Source organism: Fundulus heteroclitus, chromosome 21, assembly GCF_011125445.2.
Source record: "Fundulus heteroclitus isolate FHET01 chromosome 21, MU-UCD_Fhet_4.1, whole genome shotgun sequence".
Classification (NCBI taxonomy): domain Eukaryota; kingdom Metazoa; phylum Chordata; class Actinopteri; order Cyprinodontiformes; family Fundulidae; genus Fundulus; species Fundulus heteroclitus.
The window spans coordinates 12,742,696-12,768,001 of record NC_046381.1 but is presented as its reverse complement, the minus strand read 5'-3'; the positions used below and the strand labels follow the sequence as shown (position 1 = coordinate 12,768,001).

The 25,306-nt window shown below is 39.0% G+C and overlaps 1 protein-coding gene across 1 annotated transcript; it reads left to right on the top strand.

Annotated features, from left to right (window-relative positions):
• The first annotated feature begins 16,195 nt into the window (after positions 1–16,195).
• si:ch73-206p6.1 (phospholipid scramblase 1) lies at positions 16,196–25,190 on the top strand. The gene is made up of 7 exons (XM_012853133.3): positions 16,196–16,323; positions 18,206–18,316; positions 19,819–19,861; positions 19,947–20,167; positions 21,391–21,552; positions 22,000–22,161; positions 23,306–25,190. Exons 2-7 carry the CDS (start codon positions 18,248–18,250, stop codon positions 23,333–23,335), a joined length of 687 nt encoding a protein of 228 aa, XP_012708587.1. The 5' UTR covers positions 16,196–16,323; positions 18,206–18,247; the 3' UTR covers positions 23,336–25,190.
• The last annotated feature ends 116 nt before the right edge of the window (positions 25,191–25,306 follow it).

Below are 25,306 nucleotides of genomic sequence, written 5' to 3'. Positions count from 1 at the left end.
GATTAACATTACGGCTAATTGAAGTCATTTTCCCAGACTTGGGGTCTTTCTCATCCCCGGCCATAGGAAATGAGGAAGCTGGACAGAGCACCAGCAGCGGGTCAGTAGAGGTCTTAACAATTTGATTTTCTCTTCTCTGGTTTCATCCTGTGAACATATTTGACTGTGCATGGGGGGGTCATCCGCAGGTGTCCGAGGTGGTCAGTTCTGCTAGAGGGAGCGGCAAATCAGTGGACAGTCGGAGATGAAGACTCAGTGGGGAAACGCCACTTGGGTTAGCAGCCATTTCCTTGCATCACTTAGGGAAAAAAAAGGAATTATTGGTGTGATCTTCACCTTGTTGGGTGGTAACGGCTTGTTAAGACTCACAATGTTGTTGTTTTTTCGTCTAATCAGACAACATCATTAAAACTACAGTGGGAGTCGAGCTTTTAAAGTCATAATTGGAAACTTTATGGACAATTTTATGGAAATCAGTTGCTTTTGAATAATCTTAAAATCACCCACGATTTAGAAGAATATAAGTTAATGATTCCACTTGAAATAACCAATATTTAAACAAATGTGCTGATAGGTTGCTTATATATTTCAGACGACACTATTGGACTTCCTGTGATGGACTAGAAACCTGTGAGGAAAAGCAGTAAGGTTGATCAGGACACTCCTGACAGAAACGTTGCTAAAGGTTGAAGAAGGCTCGAGACTGGAGTCCAGAAGGATTAAGCCCTTACACAAACCATCCATATTTAGAGTTTCAATGAAATAATTCAATTTAGATCAAAGCAAAATCATATGTAACAACCTCTTGGTCAAGCTCCAGAGCTAAATCCAATTGACAATCTGTTGCAAGACTTGTCCCACCCTTTCTGATTGAGTTTTGAGCTATTTTACTATGATGAATGGCAACAATTTTAGTTGATGATGCATAAAGCTAGTACAGCTATACATTAAAAGGCATATGGTTGTAATTGTAATGATAGTGTGTCATACACAAATGCTTGCCATACATCTCAGATTATATTTTTGTAAAACATGTTGAAAACATTGTGTCATTTTCTCTCTACTTTCCTATTATCCACTTCTCTGTGTGGGTCTATGACATAAAATCCCAAAGAAAATACTTTACATCTGAGCTTGCAATGAGGCAAACATTTTAACAAGTTCAAGGGGTATAACACGTTGGTACTCCACCAGTTGTGGCTACCCACAGCTTTATCAAGTACATTTTAGAGAGGAAACGTTGAAAATTAGTATGTTCAAGACCTGCTGCATTTTAAAAATTCTGTCAGTGTAAGACTGCTTTGCATTGGCCCAGAGTTTGATGGGACATCCCTGCATAGCAACAGCAGTAGGAAATGATTCAGTTGCCACTATGTGTATTAGTTTTCAAATCAACATCTCTGGCAGCAGCGCACAAGGGGTTCTTATGTGCTGCAAGGATCTCATTTTGAACTTTCAGAAGTTTGACGCACAGTAGCATCCTGCCTTTAGTCAGTGGTTTTTTTTTTTTTTTTTTTTTTTTTTTTTTTTTTTTTACTTCTGGAACAAACAACACCTCAGTGAGTACTAAAATTACCAAGTAAGTCATTTTGACCAGCAGTTTCAAACAATAACCGAAAAGTTGTTGTTGTTTTTTAAGACCAAATGCGATAAGAAGAAATCTTCTTGTATGTTGGCACTGGATATTTGGTTAAATTATTGAGCATTCTTGTTGCACCATCAATCCATGGGGTCTACCTTGAAAGGTCAATGGGAGAGAGGAGGGCCAGACCATGCATGGGTTGTCAGTCTCCATTTGTACATACAAGGTTTAAGTTCCAAGTCCCATTTGATCTCGGAATTTGAAGTAGGGAATTTAAGATTTGTTTGCCATTCCTAACCTAAAAATCCAACATTGCTGTTGCATGTTTGAAACAAACTCTATCTATTGTGATGGGCTGTGTCTTATTAAACCTTTCGCACACACAACGCTGTGAAATGATTTAATGAACCATTTCATTTAGTGTATAAACACAAACTGCAATGAATATTGCAAATAATATTAGGCTGTCAACTAGCACATTAACTGGCATATTGAGCAGTCTTTCTGACTTAGAAATGGAGCATGGTTGGGTAAGGCATGATTCCCAAAACCACTTTACAACTTCAGAGGTAAATATTCACCAGCAGTTGTTCCTGGTTCTCTGTTATCCACTTCAATTTATCCCGGAAGTTCTTGAAATATTTTTTAATGGGGGTTCTGTGTAAAGCAAGGATTTTTGTTTGTGAATAGATTATATATTATAAATGATTGACCCCAAAAGGTTTGTCCCCCTTTGGATGATATAAAGACTTTTCTGTTGCTTTCTTGATCCGAAAAGTTCCACTTGCTACAGGAGACGGTTCATCTTGACACACAAATGCCGATTTCTACTGTTACAAAGTCCTGATAAGATGTTTTACACTTCTAAAGAATATGACCCGTCATATCCACAGTGGACTATTTTTACTTTAGAAAATGTTTACAAGCTCCTAAATGAGGTATTAATAACTGGCGGAGTTGAGAATAGGTCTCAGTAATGCTGAGTGGGGTGAACCATAGAAAAAGGAGCAGCAAAACTAAGGCCAACATTGTCAGTCAAACTGATAAATTGGCATATTGAATTTCTGTTTTGGGTGACAAGTTCACAACTGCTGTTTGTCATTTATCAGAATTGTCATGCGTTACTCCCAAGTTATTCACGTCATGATTTGTCAAAGCCCAGCTGTACTGTCTAATGGCTGCTGCACAGAAAGCGGTGCAGTAAATCAGTGGCACCTTGGTTAAAAAAGCTCAAATCAGGATATAACAACATGTCTTAATCAGCTGGTGTTCGTGTCAGAAATACTGAAGCTCCATTTCCAAATGTGTCTCTGTGTAAGTAATACGCCTGCACACTGTCATGAGTGACACGGGTCTCTTTTCGACAGTGCCGTGACCCGTTTTAAAGAGCAACTCCAGCCCATGAGCATGTACGCAGCAGTTGTCCTCACACTGAATGTTATTACAGAGTAAAGGAAGGTCAGACTGCTGACTTGATGATACATGGGAAGCACTTTTAGATTAAAGAAAAAAAAAAAGTCTTCTCTTTTTCGCTGTCGTGTCACATATTGACCTTGGCATTTTTGACAATAGCATCCATCACGCGTCTAAAACCGTGCCAAAAGGCAACGCTAGTCCGCCGAGCAGCCAAGTGAATCAGATTAAGGAATAACACCAGTAGATGGATGCTTGACGTCAAAGCAACAGAGGGATCAGTCTTCCCATCCCGTATGCATTCCACTTCCTCTGCAAACCCCCCACATACACGCAGTCTGGCTGGATTATGTTTCTCCAATTTTGACACTAATGATTAACGGCTGCGTGATTACAGTGTTTTTTAATCGATGCAGCGGTACTGAAGGGGTGATTAATAAAGAGGAGCGTTGAGAGGTTGTCGATTTAATCATCTGTTGACCGCATGGTCAATCAGTTTAGGAAATGATGATGCTTTGTCTCCCATGAAGTCACTTACTCATATAATTTCAGTACTATCCAGGTTCTTGGGGACAATCTTGACTGTAATTTTTTTTTAAAGTTAAATAAATGCAGTAAATAAATATAGCACCTTTCGAGGTATATTGACCACTCCAAGCACTTACAGAACATATGCCACATTCACCCTATCGCACAAATAATCAAACACTGATACATAGATGGTCAGGCATTTACCTGCCTAGCCCAGGGAAACATCAACATCTGACAGGAGGAAACTGGAATCAAACCCACAATTTTCAGATTGGAGGGCAACTAATCTTCCCACTGAGCCACAGTCGCCCAGTGATGATATGTGGTGTATTTAATAACAAATAAGTTACAAATAAACTTGTAGTAATTATTCATCAAGCACTGATTTGTGATTTCTGATTTATTTATAGCCATTGGGACTAATGAGATACCAATTTCCCTCTCAATTATTACTCTGAATAATTTTATCTGATATATTTATCCGAAAACACAAGCAGAAGCAATCCCAATATATATTTTTTAAAAATAAATTTAAAGTTAAGGTTGAAAGGTAAATATATATGATGTATGAAGCATGTTCAAATAAGTTCCACTGAAATAGTGTAGTTTAATCAAAGTTATTTGAATAAAAATGTGTTAAAACAGAACAAAAAAAAAGTAATGGTTTGGCAAATGTAGGATTTCATTTGAATTGGGTTGAAAATTGCATGAAATAACTGCAATATCGTGAAAAAATTCCCGATTAAATTGTTTAAATAAAACCAACGAAATTGGATCAGATTTTTTTTTTTCCTGAGTGAAATAGTGTGGTTATGATCTCCTCAACTTTTGGAAATGTTGGAGTTTTGTTGAGAAAATACAGGCGGCACAAAAGCAGAAGCCTTTTACATGGAGCCAACATGGAAAAAGACATTAACTCTGCACGTGTGGATGTGTGTGTGCGTGTTTCAGAGAAGGCTTGCTCTGCAGCACTCAGCTGGGAGCATCCAGTCACTGACCCCTGTCTTCCCGACTGCGTGGCGAAAACTCTTCAGCGTGCATGCATGTGTGTATCTTGCGCGTGCATCTGTGTGAGTGTGAAAGAGGAAGATGAGCGTATGTCTGCAGGACGGAAAGTCAGCGAGACAGAAGTACAGCACAAAGAACAGAGGAGCATTGTGCACTTCAGACCCTCTTGTCCACATGCTGTCTGTACACAGCCCGAGGAGAAGTCCTGAACCGCACTGGCCTTTGCTCTTTGCACTGACACTGACTCACGCAGGGCAACATGGCGGGCCTCGCTTTTTTTTTTTTTTTTTTTTTTTGTCTGGCCTGGCCAGGTTCAACACACTCCCGAAACTGTAAAAACTGAAACTGCCAATTTCCATGGAGATGTTTCTAATTTACCTTTTATTCTTTTTAGAATAAATTGTGCATTTTTTTTGTTGCTATTTTTTTTCCCACTGAATTCAGAACTTATTGCTGATTTGCTCAACGTCATAAAAATAACGAAAGCAATGTGTGAAATGTAAATAAAATATGAAACACATATTAAAAATAGGCAACAGATTGAAATATTTTAAAACGTCTTTTAACAATATCAAGCTGCTGATTATATTTTAAGTAGAAATTTTGATGTAAAATAGAGCTTCATTAAAAATGTAACTGACATTGTAATAGAAAGAGTAATGAATGACGGTTAAAAATGTAAACACATTTTCAGCCGTCACTAATTGACAACAAAATAATAAAAACAATACCATTTGCAAAGCCATTCATTTCCTTGTCCGCTGCAGCAACCATATTTAGAAATAAAAGCCTCTACGATTTTCCCATTTATCGGTCTCAGCATGATGGGTGTTTTCCACAATCAAGTTTTACGATGTGCCAGCGGGGACCCTGTGTCCACGGGAACTCTCTGGAGAAAGAGGTGAGTACCAGATGCTGTGTTTGTCCTCTTGTGCTATCATGGCCACACTATCATGGAATTCTGTCCTATTTTACATTGTGTTTGGCCTCCCCGACCCCCGATGCTGCAAGACAACAGGATGGCACTGCAACAGCTGCATGATCTGCAGTCCTATCCACTTTTAAGGAGATTTATGGGGTATTTTCTTCTGTTATAAGTCGAAGGTAAGGACAAAATAGACTTTTTTTTTTTGCTATTTACAACATAACCTAAAATGAAGACAGCACTTTCGATTTTTCTTTTTTGATGCTGGGCGCATTAGGAGGGTAGCAACGTAGGGCTGCAATCCACTGAGCAACATCAACCATGGAGCTGGAGCACCCTCTACTTATCACAAGTCAAAATGCAGGACGTCACCCTGCTCCCAAAATCCTCCCCATTCCTTTGCCTGCAACTGTCTGTGAGCCAGGCCGCGGTCCCGCTCTCCAGAATTTTAACAGAAACCATGAGAAAGGAAGCAGCTTTAAAGGCTTCATCAACTGTGACCAACCGCCGTCAGCGGTAACCCGTGTTATACAGGCCGCAGTTATGACACCCTCAAAGGGCTGCCCCTGGGAAGGCGGGCGACAGGGAGGGGTTACAAGGGGGGGGAACAGGGCCTCAGAAGTTTCCCACCTTCCCTTGAACCACAGCCGCACACCCTCGGCAGGAGGCGGACAGGGCCTGCTTTGAAAAATAACACCTTTGTGATCCCCTGTCTTTGGGGATGGACCATGGCCTGCAGATGGCTCTGGATGCGTGGATGGATGAAAAGGAGAGAAAAGAGCAGGAAGGAGAAGAGGAAAAACCAAACTGAGCATTAGCACCAGGATTTTTATTTTTCAGAGGGGCTTGGAGAGTTTTTTTTTTGTTTTTTTTTTCAGAAATTTTGATTCTAATTTCTTGCACCTATGTAATTTGGACTGACCTTTGCACATACTGTACACGCAAAACATTTTGCCCGCATTTTAGATTAACATGTGCCAGTGTAATAGGTGTATATTTCTTTGTAAATGTTATAACTACAAACCTTTATTTTACTCTTTTAGGATTTTATGTGATCGAACAACACAAACTGATACTTTTTGATCAAGTGTAAGGGAAAGGATTCTGGGGTTTCTTTTTTACAAATAAAGATTATTAAGGGGTCATCCACATTTTTATTCCATCCCCTTTACTCCTATTCCCAAAATAAAATTCAGTTCAACTGACTGATGAATTCACTGGAATCTCTTTGATAACCACACAACTTTTGAAGGCAGATGTTTGTTAGAGAACATATGTGAACGAACAGAAGCATAGAGCCAAGGAACAAGTAGACAGGTCATAATATTTTAGAGAAGTGTAGTGCAAAGGTAGATTACAAAACAATGTCTGAATGTTGCCCAGAGCACTGTTCAATTCATCATCTGAAAAATGGAAAGAGTATGGAAGAAATGCAGACCTTACTGGCTGTCGACCAAAACTGACAGAAAGAGCAAGGTTAGCGTTCATCAGAGAGGCCCCATTCTGGAAGAGCTGCTGAGATATATAGCTCAGATGGGAGAATCTGTTGAGACAAAAACAAGCAAAAATGTTTTCTAAAAATTTTTTTTTTTTTAAATGGCCACGCAAGAGACTCAGCAAACATGTGGAGGATGCTGCAAGTTTAAATGTTGTGGCAAAATGTAGCAAGATACGCATTACCATTCAAACTTTTAAATGTATTGGTAACATGTGCGGTTGGGACACAAAAACAGACACAAAGAAGCTGGTCAAATATCATGGGAAAATGGAGTTTAAGACTTGAGGTTGTGGGGACAGAGGTGGCACAGGGGTAAAGCCTCCTCATCACTGCTGTCCCAGGTTTAAGTCCCAGCCCGTGGATCTTTCCTGCATGTCTTCCTCCTCACTCTCAACCCTGTTTCCTTTCGGTTTACTGTCAATCTAAGGCCTCTAGTACCACAAAAGTAAAGAAAAAACCTAAAACTGTGGTGAAGGTTTACCTTATAGCTTGACAAAAACCCGAAAGCAATTTTGGAATGATTTGAGTCATATCATATTCATGTGTAGCAATGTCCCAGTCAAAGTCCAGACCTAAATTTTACCGAGTGTCTGTAGCAAGACTTCATCAGACTGACTGACTTAAGCTGTTTTCCCATTGAGAATGGGCATTTCCGTCTCTAGATGCGCAAAGCTGGTAGAGACATATCCCTAAAGTGTGGTGGCAAACATGCAGCAAAAGGCTGAATCTGCTACAAATGGCCAAACACAAACTCCAAAACACCTAAACATAAAAAAAACGAATGCAAAAATCTGCCGTCACAGAAAATAGAAGGACAATTAAAAATGCGGCAAGTATTGAAAACAACAGCAAGTCAAAAAAAAAAGCTGCGAAGTTGCTTTAAAACACAGGAGTGTACTTGTCCACTAGGTGGAGTAGCTGGGGTCTGTAAAGACAAGCATGCTAATATTACCTACGTAAACATGCTGATGTCGTATAATATTACAAAAGATTAAATAGAGACATGAACAAAAACCTACTTTATCTTTTTTCCCCTCAAACATTCTTCTGGCCGTGACATTTAGTCTTTACAGAGAGCCCGGTCTCATATGACTTGGCTGTTGACTGCCTCTAGTGGCCTGATGACCTTGACTTTTTTTTTGTTGTTGCCTAACTCAACAGAGAAAATAGAAATAATCATATTTTCTGTGACTGCAGCACTTTTCACTTTTTGCCTCACTTTGTCTATTACATGAAACTGAATGACTTGAAGTTTCTGGTTATAATTTGACAAAATGTGAAATGATTTAAAGGTAGAGTCGCCGATTTTTCCAGAGGATTTTCCAATTCCCTTTTTTAACAGCTATACAAGTGCAAGACCGTCTTACCTACTCTTCCACTCCTCAGGAGGATTGCGTGAAAAAATCTCCCAAATCCACTCTGGTCTTATTTTCTTTCTACTGAGGCCTTCCTCTTCTTCTTATAAACTTGCACGTGTTTTTTTTTTTCTTGCAACTCTTAACCTTGTTCAAAGTACTGTATACAGTGAGAGCAGTGGAGCTACAATGAACGGCTAACACCGAAGCTAACCAAAGCTAACCTGATAAACACTAGAAGTGCGCATGCGCAGCCAGCAAGCGGAAACTAATAAGGAACGTGCACGCATATTAGCGTGTCAGAATGATTGGCGTGTGGGACAACCAATATATAAGCTGATACCTCCAGAGCTCAAGGGACAGAGGGGGGTGAGAGCAGAACCAAAACTCTGACCAATTCCTGTCATTCAGTGCAAACGGCAGAAATTGGTCAGAGTTTTTACAGGCCTGCAGCTCTCATAGAGATCTATTTTTTTTAACCTCCCTTTTCTGAATCCATGATGTATTGACTACTTTCAGAGTGTATCTACAGCATTAATAGGTATGAAATATTTTACAGGCCACCGCAAGTAAAATCAAACTGAGGCGAAAACATTAAGCTGAACTTATATACCTGAATTTTCAATTAAGTTTAAGCTGCGGTAACAGTCTGTAGCAGCACTTTGCAGCATGTTCACAAAGGCTGAGGCTATCCCACAATCAATTATTAATAAGATAAAGCTGATATGTCCCCTTCTTTGCCTCAATTATATTTTAAGGATAATAGGGCTAAGTTGATGAAAGTGTCACTATGTGATTATCCACTCTTTCAGGGTGGAAACGGTTTTCATGCAAGCAATATTTTCTGTTTTCACACATTTGAACTTAAAAATGTATCGGTTCTCACCCACAAAGAGTGAAGTTACAGCTTTCACATGTGAGCATGATGCTCACAGATCAGCACGGGTGTAGGTCTGGGAGAAGGCAGTGTCTCGAAGAGGCTTGTGTTGCCTCCAAACAGCTGTGGTTGCCTCCTTTGTGTTATTTGGAGGGCCTGTTGCCCCCTTCCCTATTCACGGCTTTCAAACCAGTCTCACTCACTTCTCACTCCCTGGGCTCCTCCTCACAGGTCATAAATTAAGCCGAGAGAGGGGAGGCTAGAGATCAGAGGGGGAAAATGGGGGGGAAAAAAAGATCAGTCAGGGCCTTATTTCAGTTACACAGCTAAACATATTAAAACAAAAACTGTCTACTAGAATTCCCCAGAGCAACTAGCAAGAAGTCTCTGGGTACGTTTGCAGATTGGGAGTTTAGCCGGAGCGATTGGGTTCATCTGGCTGCCGTTGACAATATATGTTACTCTAATGACCACAAGTCGTGGATAAGAGGTTCTGTGATGCTGTGCATATGTTGGTGTGCAAGAAAGAGGGCGGGTTGTGGGGTAGCAATATGGCTTTGGTGACAACCAAACAGACTCTCCTGTCAAAACAAAGCCTACTTGTGGTGAGTTAAAGCCTGTAACAGCACACTTCCAACCTTTCCGTTGCCGTAAACTTGAACTGGGAAGGGCCAAATTTTTATTTATTTTTTTCTATTTTTTTTTTTTTTAAGCTGAAGAAGCATAATAGACGCATTGTATTCAGTGAGGTATGCAGAACACACTGCGACAATGACTTAATGACATGAATAGGAGAAATATTGCACAGTTCAGCGGCTCACTTCGCGTGCTGTTATCCCCTTTTGTGATACGGAGAGATCAAAATTATGAAATATCACGCGACACATGTGGGATCTATTCAGCGGTGTCACAAAAACTCCCATTGCAACAAAAAAAAAAAAAAACCCGCGTTAAATGGCTTTGCATGGCTGTGTACGGAACCATATGGACACCTCCACATCTCCTCATTTCATACATGTTTCTTTTGACATCAATAATGCCCTGGTATCCAGTGGCGTCTGGAACGCATCCAAAACAATTATAAAGTTGCCTTGGAAACTGAGGTCCTGTGCCAGGGCGAGGCATACTGTCTGCGCTCAGATAACCACATGGAAAGTCAGAGCAAACAAAGCACTTGACAGGGGTGCAGAAATGAGAGAAATGAAGAGACGGAGGGAGGCAAAGGGATGGGCAGAGGTGGAGAGACAAAGATGGAACAAAAGCTGTTTTTTGGGGGTTGGAGGGGGGGGGGGATAAAAAAATATAAATGATTAATTAGAATATCTTTAAACCAGGGTGTGAATACTTCAAGAAAGCCCCTGTCATGTGATGTAGTCACCAAAATCCCCGAAGAAAAAGGAGGTTATTTAGACTGGGGATCAAAATGATGTCAAGGTTAACCTTTGGCAACACTGCCCCTCCAGTGACACACTCAATTTTCCACGTGCAGCATAAGGGCTGGATGCATTGTAACCTTATACACTAACCTAATGAACAAGAGGATGAAAGTGGTGTAATGGTTTTATTTTACATTCATCTTTAGGCTCCTCATTATGCGGCCAATCTGACAACCTCGTTAGGAGTGCACGAAAGATTACCCAGGCGGATAAAGAGCACTACCTTTACAAAAAAAGAAAAGAAAAAAAAAAGATAAGAGCAGAGAAGAAGAAAGGGAATCTAAGAACAGGTAGGAATGTCAAGAGCAAATCATCTATGATTGGTACACACATGCATATTATCCAAAGCCTTTACTCCGGTGGGAGCACGAGGGCTGTGGGAGTCAGTAAGTCAATCTGACTGGCTTTCAAAGACCCCTGACTGTCCAGTCTGTTTATTCAGATGAGAGCGACTATTTCACAGTCACTGCATCACTTTGTTTTGATCCCACTGATGAAGAACATGTGTTTTGTAGCTCTATGTGAGCAATTGAGACGATGATAAAGAAACACGTCCCTTTGGGTCTTATTACTTGAAACATTTTTATTTTGCAGCTCAAAAAGAAAAAAAAAATGTCTTTTGTTTCACCCCTACCAGGTCACTATAAAGGATTGCCATAAGATGAATCAATTAAAACACGTTTTTAGGCGTTTGCACCTGTCAGCAGATCTGCGAGTGAGTCATCATTTGTTCTCATTAGCGTTGCTTGGGGAAAAAAAAAAAAAGAATCAGTAGCGCTTGAGAAAATCAGGTAATTTGTATTCGCAAATAAGGATACTCGACCCTACAACGGCACGCCATTTATTAAGCGGCAGCGAATGCATTTGTGTGCATCTCTGAGTGCTGAGTAGGGTTCAGTGCAGTCTTGTGCAATTGAAGAGGCAACTCCTGCATTAGAGCGCGTCGCCTTTAGCTCAACACTGCACTCTAGTGGAAGCAAAGTATCACAACACAAATTTAGAGTTCGCTTTATTTATATATATATATATATATATATATATATATATATATATATATATATATATATATATATATATATATTAAAGGTTTTGTATTGAATGTGCTATTATTCAGTTCACCTGCGCCAAGAAAAAGGGGAAAATGTTTTTTAAGAAATTTATTCTGTGCTCCCTTAAGGCAAAGTGGACATTTAAAACCAGGCCAGTAGAGTCCGACCAGCTGTTGTTTCACTGCTTATTTGAGTGCAAGGATGCAATGTTCATCTCTTACTCTTTTTTGTTAAATCAAATTCATGTTAGTGAAAAAACATTCTTTACAACAAAGATACACAATAACAAAACCACACCCCTGAAGGCTTAATTATAAAAGTGTAATATTTCACACCGATCCTCCCTCTCCAGATGGAAGAGGAAAGACTTTAAAATACTGATATTGTTTTCTAAGGCACTGAATGGTCTTGGGCATAAAGACACTGCTGATCAGTTACAAACCCAGCCTGCACAATAATCAGGAACACATACAAATGCAAGACTATTATGGAAAACTGGAATGATGATTTGATTATGATTCACCCACACTTTCCTGATGCTTTTCTGTCATTACTATAACACTGCTAGTTTTAGTATATCATCCACTAAAAATAGACATCAAGTATGAGTAATAAAGGCTCCTAAATTTGATCAATATGCAGACACGACTGCTTAAAACTTCACAAATAACACACCTTTAGAAATTTTGCAACCAAACAGTATTTTGGGATTTAAAATATTGTGCAAACTGACATTGCAACTGTAAATTCATATAAAGTCGCCACGACCAGAACTAAATAAGGGGAAGCAACATCTACATCCCATGCTCTAGTTTCAGCTCTGGAAAAAACTAACTGAAAACCTGTTTACCCCAACTTTCCAAATTTCCATAAAAGCTTATTTTAGTTTTTTATGTGATTCCTGAATGGTATTCTTTAAGTGTTTTGTTGTCTCTCGTGTGATAATCTTTGCCTCTGTTCCCAAATTTTCTGTAAAGCACTTTGAATGACCCTTCATACACAGTATGTTCAGATTTACATTTAATACTGTTGGTTGTTTCTGTTGTTACCTAAAGAAAGTATCTCAGCTGCAGGTATCTTTTTAAAGAAGTACATTTTAGTGAACGTATACTTTGTGGAAAGCAGCTCAAATTAAGCTTGTTCTTTCTTCTGTATCAAGAGTTCTTTAATTATATTTGTGCCAAATCTGAAAAAAAAAAATGCCTTGAGAAAGCATTAATCTCCCTTGAACTGTTTTCACATTGTTTTACGTTGCATCAGCAAATCTTGGTGTATTTTAGTGGGATTGTATGTGATATGCTAATTCAAAGTGGTGCGTGATTTAGAAGCAGAAAGAAATGGAAACATGGTGTTAGATTTGTGTTTGTTTTTTTACAAATAGAACTATGAAAACTGTGGTGTACATAGCTGTTTAGCTCCCCTGAGTCAATATTTTGCAGAACTCCCTTTCAGTGTAACGATAGCTTTAAATTCTTGACCGCTCTTAACATGTGAATAAGTTATGATATGTTATCAGGATTGTTGTCTTTCTAAGAAAGCCTCTACCTCAATCTGAAGTCCTGTGTTGTATGGGTGAGAATATTTGGTTCTGATTCTGGGTGAGAAGACCTGACGGTTTTGGATGGTTGATACACTAACATGTCTGTGACGTAAATTGGTGCTAAACCATTCAGGGATTTATAATAATTGAACGTCATTGATCTCACAATGGAGAAATTCACTTCTGCATCTTAACCCATCCCCTTGGGGAGCAGTGGACTGCCACTATGCGGAACCTGGGGAGCAATCTGGGGTTAAGGGTCTTGCTCAGGGACCCAGAGTGCAGGCTGTGGGGATTGAACCAGGTACTTGCAACCTTCTCAGAGTGCAAGCGTGCTGCTCTAACCACTAGGCCACCACTCCCCTATAGACTAACATAAGTATTTTAAAATCTATTCTCTGAGATACAGGGAGCCAGTGTAAGGAGTTTAGAACTGGGGTAATGTGCTCTACTTTCTTAGTCTCAGTGAGGATGCAGGTACCAGCATTCTGGATCAGCTGCAGTTGTCTAATGGACCTTTTTGGCAGACACTGTTGCATTAATTGATTCGGCTATAGATAAACACATAAATTAGTTTGGTCTCTGAGGTAAAGTCACCTACTGACACAAAAAAGTAGGATTAAAACCAATTGAATGCAGCACCAGTTTTCCAGGCACTCTCACAAAATGGAGTGTTTGACAGTGTCAAATGCAGCACTGAGGTCTAATAATACCAGCACTGTGTTTCTTTTATGGTCTGCATTTACATGGAGGTCATTAAACACCTTTACAAGAGTGGTCTCTATACTGTGGTGAGCATGGAAAACATCTAAGTGGCTGGTCATAGTTAAGAAGGTGTTTAATTGTTGAACCACAGCTTTTTCAATAATCTTGCTGATGAAAGGGACGTTTGAGATGGGCCTGTAGTTCTGCAATAGTAGTTTGTCCAAATCGCTCTTTCTCAACAATGGTTTCATAATTGATGTTTTTAGAGAGTGGGGGATACACCTGACAGGAGGAATGTGTTTATTATCTAAGTCAAATCAGACATTACGAAAGTAAAAACTGTCTTAAAGAAATCTGTAGGTAGAACATCGAGACAGCAGGAGGAGGAACTTAGCTGGGTTACAATTTAACTGTTTCCTTGTTGTTCTTTTTACAGTCTTTGGTTATTTTTTCATCATATTGGCTGCTATTTACTATTAGAGATCTTGCTTAATCAGTTAGTCATTCTTTGCTTAGGTTTCAGTTTATTTCCTTGAGTTCTGCTTCTCTCATGCTAATTATTCTCCTCCCCTTAGCTTCTCTGCATTTTATTCTGCCTCAGTTGTTCTGCTTTTTCACCTGATTCTTTCACCTGTGCTCTATTCATTTCTCCTCACTCCCCACAGTATATAAGCTTCCCGGCTTTTATTACACCATTGTTGGATTCTTGTAGATAAATATGGCATTATTTAATTCAATGTAAGTAAAATGTGTTGATAAAGCACTTTTCACAGATTAAAACGTGCTGCACAAAACGTGGGGGTAATAAATGAACATTTGAATGAATTCATAAAATAACTAAAATTAACATATCTCCCAAAGGCTTTCATAAACCACAAAGCTTTCAACTGCTTTAAAATGTTTCCATGGAGTCAAACATACGGAGGGACAGAGGCAGATCATTCCACAGTTTGGGGGCTACAGTTCGAAAGGACAAGTCTCCTCTGGTTTTTTAACAAATCGTAGGGACTTTCAGGAGATTCCGGCCTGAACACCGAATGGTGCGTCCTGAAGAATAGGGACACAACAGGTCAGTCATGTACTGAGGGGTCGGACCCCTCATTCTAGTTAATAACTAGAATTTTTAAATCAATAATGTAAAGGTAGGGATTTTTATTTTTGTTATGTGCCCAGCATCAACTCCAGTTATTACATTCAATTTAAGCAACTCTAAAGTGGGTTCCAAATACTCAAAATACAGCTAAATAGTTTTTTTTGTTGTATGAATGTGATGATTTCTAGAAATATATATTCATTGAGAAGGATTGTTCAGATATTGATATGTAACAATTTATTTGATTTCCTGTTAAAAATAATGATTTTCTTAATAGAGAACAAGGAGGGAATGTATGTATGCATATGTTTGTTTGTTTGGCAGTCATACTGAGTTGAAAATCTCCCAGACGGTTGGTGAAGCAGGACCTTTGTAGCTCAAAATAGTAAGGTTTTTCACTTGCTAATGTCCAGTATGGATGTGCAGGTCTAGGTGGCATCATCATAATCATTAGTGCTATCCAAGGTATATTGTATACATGTGACTGTAATGGCAAAGCCATTTTTTTTTTAAATACTACTGTCTGGTGAGTAGCTTTACCTTGAAGAAGGACAAGTGTCAATGTTATTAATTGGCAATCAAAAAGTCCTAATCTTAGTAACATTTGAATGTTTTAGGTAGAGCTGAAAAGGTGTGTTAGCTGGTCTACAAACTAGTTACACCAGTTCTGTGTGGAGGAATGGGCTGAAGTTCCAGAAAACTACTGCAAGAAGACCGAGGAAGGATACGGCAAACATTTTATTGAAGTCATACAGTTTAAAAAGTAACTCTACCAAATACTAGGACAAAGTAAATGCACTTCTCATGGTGAAGTAAGAAAAAGTTTGATTTTCTATTTTATATATGTATAGTGTATGTAAATATGGTTTCAATTATATATTTGACAAATCAGAAGTTTAAACTTTTGATTCCATGAGTGGGTAATAGCCTAATTCTCATTATCTTTAGTTGACTCAAACCCTATTTCTGGAGTGATAACAGTGAGAAATAGATGAAAGAACTTCAAAATGTGTGATTTTATATTTCAATGTTTCCTCTTGCTTTAAACCTAAAATTAAATGCTTTCCAAACGACTCCCAGATTTTAATGCCTTAATGTGCTCTATTTTAATGCCTTAATGTGCTCTATTTCATTCAGCTCTAGTCAGGTCTGTTTGCTTCTGTTGTACTTAGGTCTACTGGGCTATATTCCCATTGGCGCAGGAGAGTAGGAAGTTCAGTGACGTCGTCCAATCAGAGGAGAGGTTTATTCCAGAGCGTTGGCTCCATACCGAGTGGCCCGTTATTATTGGAAGTAGCAGGTTAAAAAACGGTAAGTATGTCTGCTTCTCGTGTTGTATTTATCGGGGTTTATGTGGATTTTTGAGCAGTGAGTAATACGCGTGGAAAGGGGAGGATACGGATCGCTTTCCCCCCACGAGTGTCTGAATGGAGAGGTGGGCAGAGGAGACGTCGGTGTGCGCTCGTTCCTCCCCAGCTGACGAGACGTTCGCGGGGAGTAAACATGCTAAACAACACGATCCGTCACCGAGACCTCCGCTGGTGTAATCTCCCCACGGGAGAGGCACACGGCCCGGTGGGCCGGCGTGGCTTTTGTCCGCGTTCACGTTTAGGTCTGTTGCTCGAGTATAAACCGAAGTAAGTAAGAGGATTTCCCACGCTGCCGAGCGTTTCGCTTCCAGATATAACCTGGAATATTTGTGTCGCCCACCAGCACATAGACCCGCAGCATTGAGGCTGCCCCCCCGGGATATTCTAATGACTTGAAGGGGAGCCCACTTCCTTGCTGTTTGTTTATTTAAAGCTATTAAAAGGGGAGGGGAAAAACAATAAACGAAGGGACTATTCTGTCTGATTGCTGCGATGGTTAAGCATTTGTTTATGACTGTGACCTAAATAAGCACAAGATGGTGCCAGTTTGCTGTTCTAAACAGTTCCCCATTCATCAACAGGTCTCCCTATGGAGGACCAACTGTGACAGATTTTAAAATAAATACAAAAATAAATAAATGTTCTATAAATAAATTAATATACAATGAAATGCACAAAATACAGTAAATAAATGAATAAATATAGGCAGTACATAACCAATACAATGACACATAAATGTGTATATCTTTTAATTGGCTTCTTCATTTATTCACCTTTGTCATAATCAGCCTATTTATTATCCGTTGTAATATTCAACTTTAACATTTATTTTTGACATATATTTATTTGTGTATGTTTTTACAGTTTTACTCTTCTTTTGTGTTTTTTTTACCCAATTTCTTCAATGCTTTTTATTCTACCTGTCCTTTTTACATTTGTGTATTAATTTCTTTGCTGTTATACAAATTAGGATGGAGTGGTTTTAAGTAACAACATCTGCCATATTAGTTAGCATTAGACTGCATAGCTTAAATCTATAGATTACCGGTCACAGTCACAACAAATATGGCAACCTAGTTTATCAGTGAGCGGAGGCATTTAGCAATTTTTTTATTTTTAAAAATGCTGTAATTCCTTACTTTATTATTTTCCATGTGTATGCTCTGATACAATGTGCGTTTTAGTTGGCAGCACACATGGACACAGATGTTGTGTCACAAGTTGTCTTGCCAAACTAGTTATCCCCGATAGAATATGTAGCCCCTGTGTCGGCAGCACGGATTTGGCAGATGGAGCAGATCCAGCCGACTCTCATTTGTAACCAACTGGACCTGGAAGTGAGATGTTTAGCTTTTGGTAAAAAGTGAAAGAAAGGTGTTGTTACTTCATTGTTCAGTTAATGGATTACAAGTGAAAATTGCATTTATTGTTCTCCCGTGGTTTCGTAAGTGATTAATTCAACATGTCTGTTTAAACTCAATTATATACATATTAACGCTCTCTACCATGTTCCCAACAAGTAAATAGATTTGTGGTGGTTTTCAGGTGTCTGACAAAAATACTATTTAATCTTATTGTCACACATCTCTAGAAGTTCTGTCTGCTGAAACCAAAAATCCACCTCCCTGAGTACATAATTAAAAACAGCTGTCTGCTCTATTGTGAAACACATAGACCCACATGAATGGACCAATGAAACATTTATGTCTTACTGTACAATTTAATTAGTGCCTACATTTGGTCATTTACTTTATATTTTGTGCATTTCATTGTATGTTTATCTATACATTGAGCATTTATATATTTCTCTAATTATTTTTAAGTCTGTCCGAGTTGGTTCTCCATATTACCAACATTCTGAAGACATGAATATGTATGCTGTGCCCAGCCCTGGAATACCAGGTTGTCCCCCAGGATTAGAGTACCTGACACAGGTATGAACACGTTTGCCTATATTACATTTTGAATATTACTGAGATGTTCATTTAGTTTAGTAACTGAATTTTAAATAGGTTGAAGAAGCTCATATCTTATATTGTTTCATGCCACACATAATTGTATATTTGACATTTGTATATTTATTTGAATATATATGGCTTATATCTAATAAAAACACAACATCCAGTTTCTTTGAAATTTGATTCTTTAAGACCAAAAAACGGCTTTTCTTATTGTAGATATGTTGGCTAATAATAATAAATAGAATATCATTAATGTTAATTGCCACAGCACCCCATTGGCAATGATCATTACATTAGCATTTTATAGAATCTAGGTACCCACCCATGTAAGGGTCTATATACCTCCTCTCATATCATCAGAGGAATATGTGTCACTTGGGTGTTATCTGATAGATAACATGGTGTCCAAGTCCATCTACTGTAAGTGATCATGCTGCCCCCGGGATAACTGGGGACATAGCTCCAATACATAAAGAACAACTGGTGTGTTGTACAAAGAGTTTATTGCCATTACTAATTTTCAACTCTTGTATCTAGTAAGGCTTTAACAAAATCAAAACAACTAGTAAGTCAGGCTAAAACACTTCATATCATGAAGTGAATTTGCTACTACATATATGACTATATATAATATACCATGTAAAATATATCCATATATAGTGCATATAGACATTAATTACTCAGTTGCCCTCTTTTTCATGAATAAAGGCATCAATGCAGTGGGGCAAGGAAGTGATCTGTCTGTTTCTATGTTGTGGTGTTCAGGAAGCTGCAGGCTGTTTTACTAGCGACCTTCATCTATCTGCATTATTAGGTTTAGTATTTCTTATTTTGTTCTTGAATCCACGTGCTTCAGGTCTTGTAAGTTTACTAGCCAAGCTGCTTTAGTAACATGGTCATTAAAGCAGGTATCAAGCAGTGTGGGGATGTGCTAAGTCCTGCTGGGGGAAAATAAAATCAGCATTTCCATGAAGCACAGGGTAGCATGGATGCCCTACAATTTCTTTGACAGCTGCGCTGACTTTGCACTTGATGAAAGACAGTGGAAAGATATCAGCAGATGTCAGTAGTTCCTGACGAGACTACGGAAACCTCACACTGCACCTCAAGGAGCTTGGATCCTGTACCTTTGCACTTTTTCTTAACACTCTGTGACGATGATTTCAGAGTGAAACGCAACATTCACTTTGATGTGAAAAGATGACTTTGGACCACTGAGCAACAGTCCTCTTTCTCTTTGCCCAGATAAAAGTCTTCTAACATCATCTCAGTTGTTCACTTTTAGCTAAGCGCAAAGTATCTATAATAAATACTATACAATAATAAATACAATAAATGCAATTTTTTATAGATCCACGCTGATCTATAAAAGTCTAACCCCCCCCACCACAAAAAGTCACTTCTTTGTTTCTTTGCACTGGGTGCATTTACAATCAGGAGATTAAAACAATATTTGATTGTCTCTGATTTTCAAGGTGGATCAGCTCCTCATCAAACAGAAGGTTGAGGTCGTCGAAGGTACGGTGTGTAGAGCGAGTATTTTCCTCTTCTTCTGTTTTTTTTCTGCAACAGCAGCTTATGTCACATGCTTCATTTGAAACAGCCCTCGTCGGCTTCGAAAGCAACAACAAGTATGAGGTGCGAAACGTCATGGGCCAGAACGTGTTCTACGCCGTCGAGGAGAACGACTGTTTGAGCCGGCAGTGCTGCGGCCCCCTGCGCCCCTTCAACATCCACGTTCTCGACAACTTTGGCCAGGAGATCATCAGCGTCACCAGGCCACTGAAGTGCATGTCTTGCTTCTTCCCCTGCTGTTTACAAGAAGTGAGTTCTACAAGTTCTACAAGTTCAATCACTTGTACACTCTTTGCATCTTAGATATGATGTTTTTTCACACTGCCTTGCACAAGGGTTCACCCCCATTTTTCACATTTTGCACTTTAGTTGTTGCTTTAATTAATTTTGTAAGGATTGTAGGTGATAGACCCACACAGTATATTATAAAAATACATAAAGCATGTAAATGTTAAGAACATAATAAACACATTAAAGAATCGCTGAAAAAGTACTAGATGTTGTTGTACTGTGTATGGCTAAAATGCGAGCAAGAAAAGCATGAAAAATAAACTCAATACAAAATTAATACACAGGATCATAAGAAAAAAAAAGGCCAGTTAAAAACATGCATTTTAAGGTAATAGACAACGGAGGTCTACACTTAACAGAAGGAGAGAATATAGAGTCTGGAGGCCACAGCTGCAAATGCTCTGTTAGCCTGAAGGAACCACTGGGCTTTACTCACTGGACCTTAGAGGCCTACTGGGGGTATAATGATTAAAAAGGTTGATGACACAAGCTGGCACTTGTCCATGTAAAGCCCTAAAAAACAGAACTTTAAAGCAAACTCTTGAGTTATTGAGCAGACAGTAAAGCTGGAAAAGCAGTGGGTGACACGAGTGTATTTAAAAGACTTGGTCAAAAGCCTAGGTCAAAGATTTTAAACATAACCAGTCAAAATATGTTTTGTTAAGACAGGTTAAAAGCAAATTGTAGTACTCCAAATCTGAAAAACAATGAATGGACAGATAACAATTCCCAGCTAAGAGTATAACCCAATGGAACTCAACTTCGCAATATTGCCGAGACAATGCAAGAGCAAACCATAAACCCGTAAAAGCTGAATCAAAAACTACACAAAGATTCCTGTTTAGCATATAATGCAAGCTGAAGCAGCATCACAGTTTGGAGATGCTGTACGTCGACACCAACAGGAAAGCTCATCGGGTTTGATGGAGAAAATACAAGAAAACCTGTTAGAGGCTTCAGAAGACTCGAGACCCGGGCTTAGGTTTACCTTCTAGCAGGACGGCAACCTGAACAACTATTATATAAAACCCTAATCAAATGTACAAATGCATTATCCTACAAAAATGACAAAAACTTCAGAGGCAATGAATACTTTTGCATGGCATTGTTTTTGCATGTATTTTGAAAGCTTTGTGGTCTTCAGGCTCTGAATGTCAAACATTTTCTTCTGCCTCTTGCAGCTGGAGGTGCAGGCTCCGCCCGGTAACACGGTGGGCTACGTGATTCAACAGTGGCACCCTTTGTCCCCGAAATTTATCGTAGCAAACGAGCACAATGAGCCCGTGCTGAAGATCCACGGTCCCTTCTGTGGATGGAGCTGCCTTCCTGATGTTGACTTTGAGGTGGGTTTTGTTTGCTTAAATCCCTTGGATCAGTTTTAACACTCTAACAACATTCCCCTTTAACAAATGTCCCTGTCAGGGAGTCTCCTCTTGCCATGTTTCCAGTCTGAGCGTTGTGTTGAACAGGACACACTCTCATTTTGGTACAGTCTGGCTTTTGTTCCATGCCTCGCATAGTTTTATTAGACTGAGCTGTGAGAGGGGATCTGGGTCAGCGATGCAGACGTTTTACAAGACCCAGAGGATGGGAGGAAACGAAGCATGATATCATGGCCACGAGTCCTCCCTCAAGCCTTTGAAGTCATTACAAAAATAGAGGAATCATTGTGGCAACAAGCAAAAAATAGACAGAAAATGTTCCGTCATCCCCCTCCAATGCAGGCCGCAGACTGGTCTTTATCCCGATTCAACACATTTTTCCTCCCTGTCCTGGATGCATTTCCTCAGATTTTGACAATGGATGAAGTCAGTAAGATCGGGAAAATCAGCAAACAGTGGACGGGGCTGCTACGGGAGGCGTTCACAGACGCCGACAACTTCGGGATCCAGTTTCCCATGGATCTGGACGTGAGGATGAAAGCTGTAATGATCGGCGCGTGTTTTCTCATTGTAAGTGCTGCATCAAAAGCATTTTTTTCATACCTACACTTATGGCTGTAAATTTGCCTGAAATGTGATGAGGGCCTGTAATGTTGCGATCTTGTAAAGGATGCCATTTTGGGGTTTCCCACATTGCAAATTGGGAGAAGTGTTTGTACGAGTGCAGCTGCTGCAGACGCCGTGGCCTCAGATGACCCTGCTATCACCGGGAATGCGTTTCCCGTCTCTGGCAGTCAGAAACCTCACCGACCTACTAATTAGATATCTTCTTAGGCTGCATTTAGTGTTATGTATGATGCAAAATGAGCAGTAAATGCACGGCAGTCTGTCTGAGCTACAGTTGTGACGAAACGTCTACACGGACCTATCGAGGGCAAGAAAGACATTTTAATCTGGGGGTTTTAATAAAAAAAATTTTTGTCAGACATACAATGTTGAATTTGGTTTGGGATCATCTTTAATCCACACAGGGTCAAAATTATGCAAACATGTATACATACACCTAAATAAGTATTCGAATAAAGATCCGTTGGCAAGTTGACCAAAGCCTTTTTCTAGACTTTAGAAAACTGGCTGATTCTGGCTAATAAAATGTAATCCTGTCTGAGCATAAAATGTTTCTCCCAACTGGATTTTGGTTGCTTATATGTGCCAATAAGCAGAATGGGGGCAGTACTTGCTTAGTATGGACCTGGCTTTATAGCAGGGATAAGCATAATCAGTATAGTCCGCAGATTTTCATTAGGTCTTAACTTTGAGACGGCCAAACCAGAAGCTAAGTGTTACCCTGCTTTGCCCATGCTAAAACAAGGTTTAGCATGTTTTTTCTGGACTCATTTTCCTGTTGGAACATCCAAGTATGTCACAGTTTCCTCCCCGAATCCTTGAACTGAGCTGCGTTTAGAACCTTTGGATTATGGTTTAAAGCTGAGTCAGTGTCTGGACAAAACCAGGAATAATGGCCCGCAGGTGCAGGCCCAATAAAAAAAATAGCAAATCGGATTCACTGTTAATCTGTCAATTACATCCAGTAAATATATCTCGATCCCTGGATGATACAGTTCTGCCCTACACTAAGGCATTACATTAGTTAGTAGTATTAGTAGTGTTTGCTTCATGTGCGCTTTTTTCTTCTTCTTTTTTTATGTAACAGGATTTCATGTTTTTTGAGACCACCAACTAGGAGCCAAACAAGATTTTTGCATCACATTCCTGGAGGAAGAGGGCCCCAGAGCCATGAGGATCAGTCCCTAATGCCGATTCATCGAACAACCTTCAGTGGATATAGAAAGTACAAAAAATTGTGCCCAAAAATTCTAAAACTGCATGAACAATGAAATATAGAAGGTTTGTTTTTGTTTCAGCTGCTCAGGTTCGTTTGTCATGTTGCTGAGCTGTGTGGGTTTGACTTAGGGTTGTTTTGTTTGTTTGTTTTGTTTTTTTAATAGCAGTGATTATAAGGATGTTCCCATGTTTATTTATGGGGTGTATTTACATGGTAGTCACTGATTAAATTTTCAGCCCAAAGTTTTTTTTATAGCTGTTATGAAAGTACATTTTTACTATAGGAAGACATTGATTTATGATTTGAAAAGGGAAAAACAGCCATGTTCTGTTATACAGTTTGGAAATAAATATGGTATTAGAACGTTGTCAATTTAGATATTTATTTAAAAAGTTACCAATTTTTCAGCTATATTAGGTGGCGTGATAAAGAATGTGTTACTACGAAAAGAAAGTTTGCCAGTGAGCTTTGAGTGTGTTTTGAGTGAAACATATACTGTCATATTTAAGGTTTTGCAGCATCTATAGCTTCATTTACACGGTAGATATTTTATTTTCGTTGATTGTATTTTATTTCATCTGGGAATGATTTGCAGCTTCTTATGACATGTCAGCACTGACCACAAGAGGGAGCTAGATAGTTACTTAGTACTGGTTCATTTTGCCAAATGAACTATCTCAAAACCCACCTATGGCAAATAAGTTATTTATTAGTATATCATACTAGAGTGTATTTTTGAACTAAAAACTCAGGTTGAAATGCATGCTGCTGTACTGTAGTGCTGATTACTGCTGATTCTGGAAATTACGCACCGGCATTTGAATCTACGTAGATCAGGATGAGTTATTTATTTGTTTTGTGTGTTTGTTTTTTTCATCCTGAGGAACATGGAGGGAGTGATCTTGATATCCATGTTCGTCCTATTCCATTACGTTTGTGACTGTTCTGCAGTTTCAATGTCAGAAATCATACAAATATTATTCCTTAAAAGCCACTGACCCCCACTCGGCTTTCAGTCAAATAGAAATGTATATCGCATTGTAACAATTAAGTTATAAACATGGACTATGTGGATAAAAATGCCATTATTTTTGTAGTGCTAATTGTGTGTTTCGTTGTTGGATTTTTTTTCTTGTTTTTTTTCACATCCTCCTCAATTTGCAGACTTTGAAAAAAAGCCATTTTATGTCATATTAAGTCCTAAAATTCTAAAGACTTTTATTTTTGTAATGAGTACTCAATACTGCCAGTCAGAGAACCTGATGATGCCTGTGTAAAACTAAGATGTCCCACAGATGTGTCAACAGTGTTTTATTCTGCCTTCAGTGTGCCGGCACTTGCTTGTAGAATTACCATAAGTGGATTTAATTCGCCAGATCTATTTCCATTCTTGATTTGGAGACTTTATGAATAGTTCTAAAGTTGGATGTCTTTTTCCTGTTTTAATGGCATACGGTTTAGCTAAAGTAAATGTCACAATATGTTCTTTCCAATGGCCTGATCATTTTATTGTGCAGTACAATGTGCTGAAAGGAAGAAAGAACTCTCAAGGCATTTGTTTGTGTGACCAATCATCGGCGTAAGACAGAATGTGATACAACGGTACATTTTATTAAAGCCTGTATTCTACCTTTGCACTACTACTGTGAGCTAAAAAAAATGGTTAGTCCTTGCAATGTGTTGAAACTGAGCTTGGCTTAAATTGTGCAAATAGTCTGTAAAACCACCTCAATAAAATTTGCAAAACTGTGTTTTCATGCAGTTCCTTTGGTTTTCTTTTTAGCGTGTGTATGTGTAGAATGCAAAAGGCCATTAAAAATATGTCAGATCTAAAAAAAAGGCTATTGACGTCCTTATTAGATGTCAAAG

Bases quoted from the DNA above. Each gene is read 5' to 3' on its own strand.
- si:ch73-206p6.1 (XM_012853133.3), top strand. From the start codon at position 18,248: ATGAATATGTATGCTGTGCCCAGCCCTGGAATACCAGGTTGTCCCCCA. The intron at 20,168-21,390 runs GTGAGTTCTACA...TGCCTCTTGCAG, and splicing joins TCCCCTGCTGTTTACAAGAA to CTGGAGGTGCAGGCTCCGCC. The intron at 22,162-23,305 runs GTAAGTGCTGCA...TTTATGTAACAG, and splicing joins TCGGCGCGTGTTTTCTCATT to GATTTCATGTTTTTTGAGAC.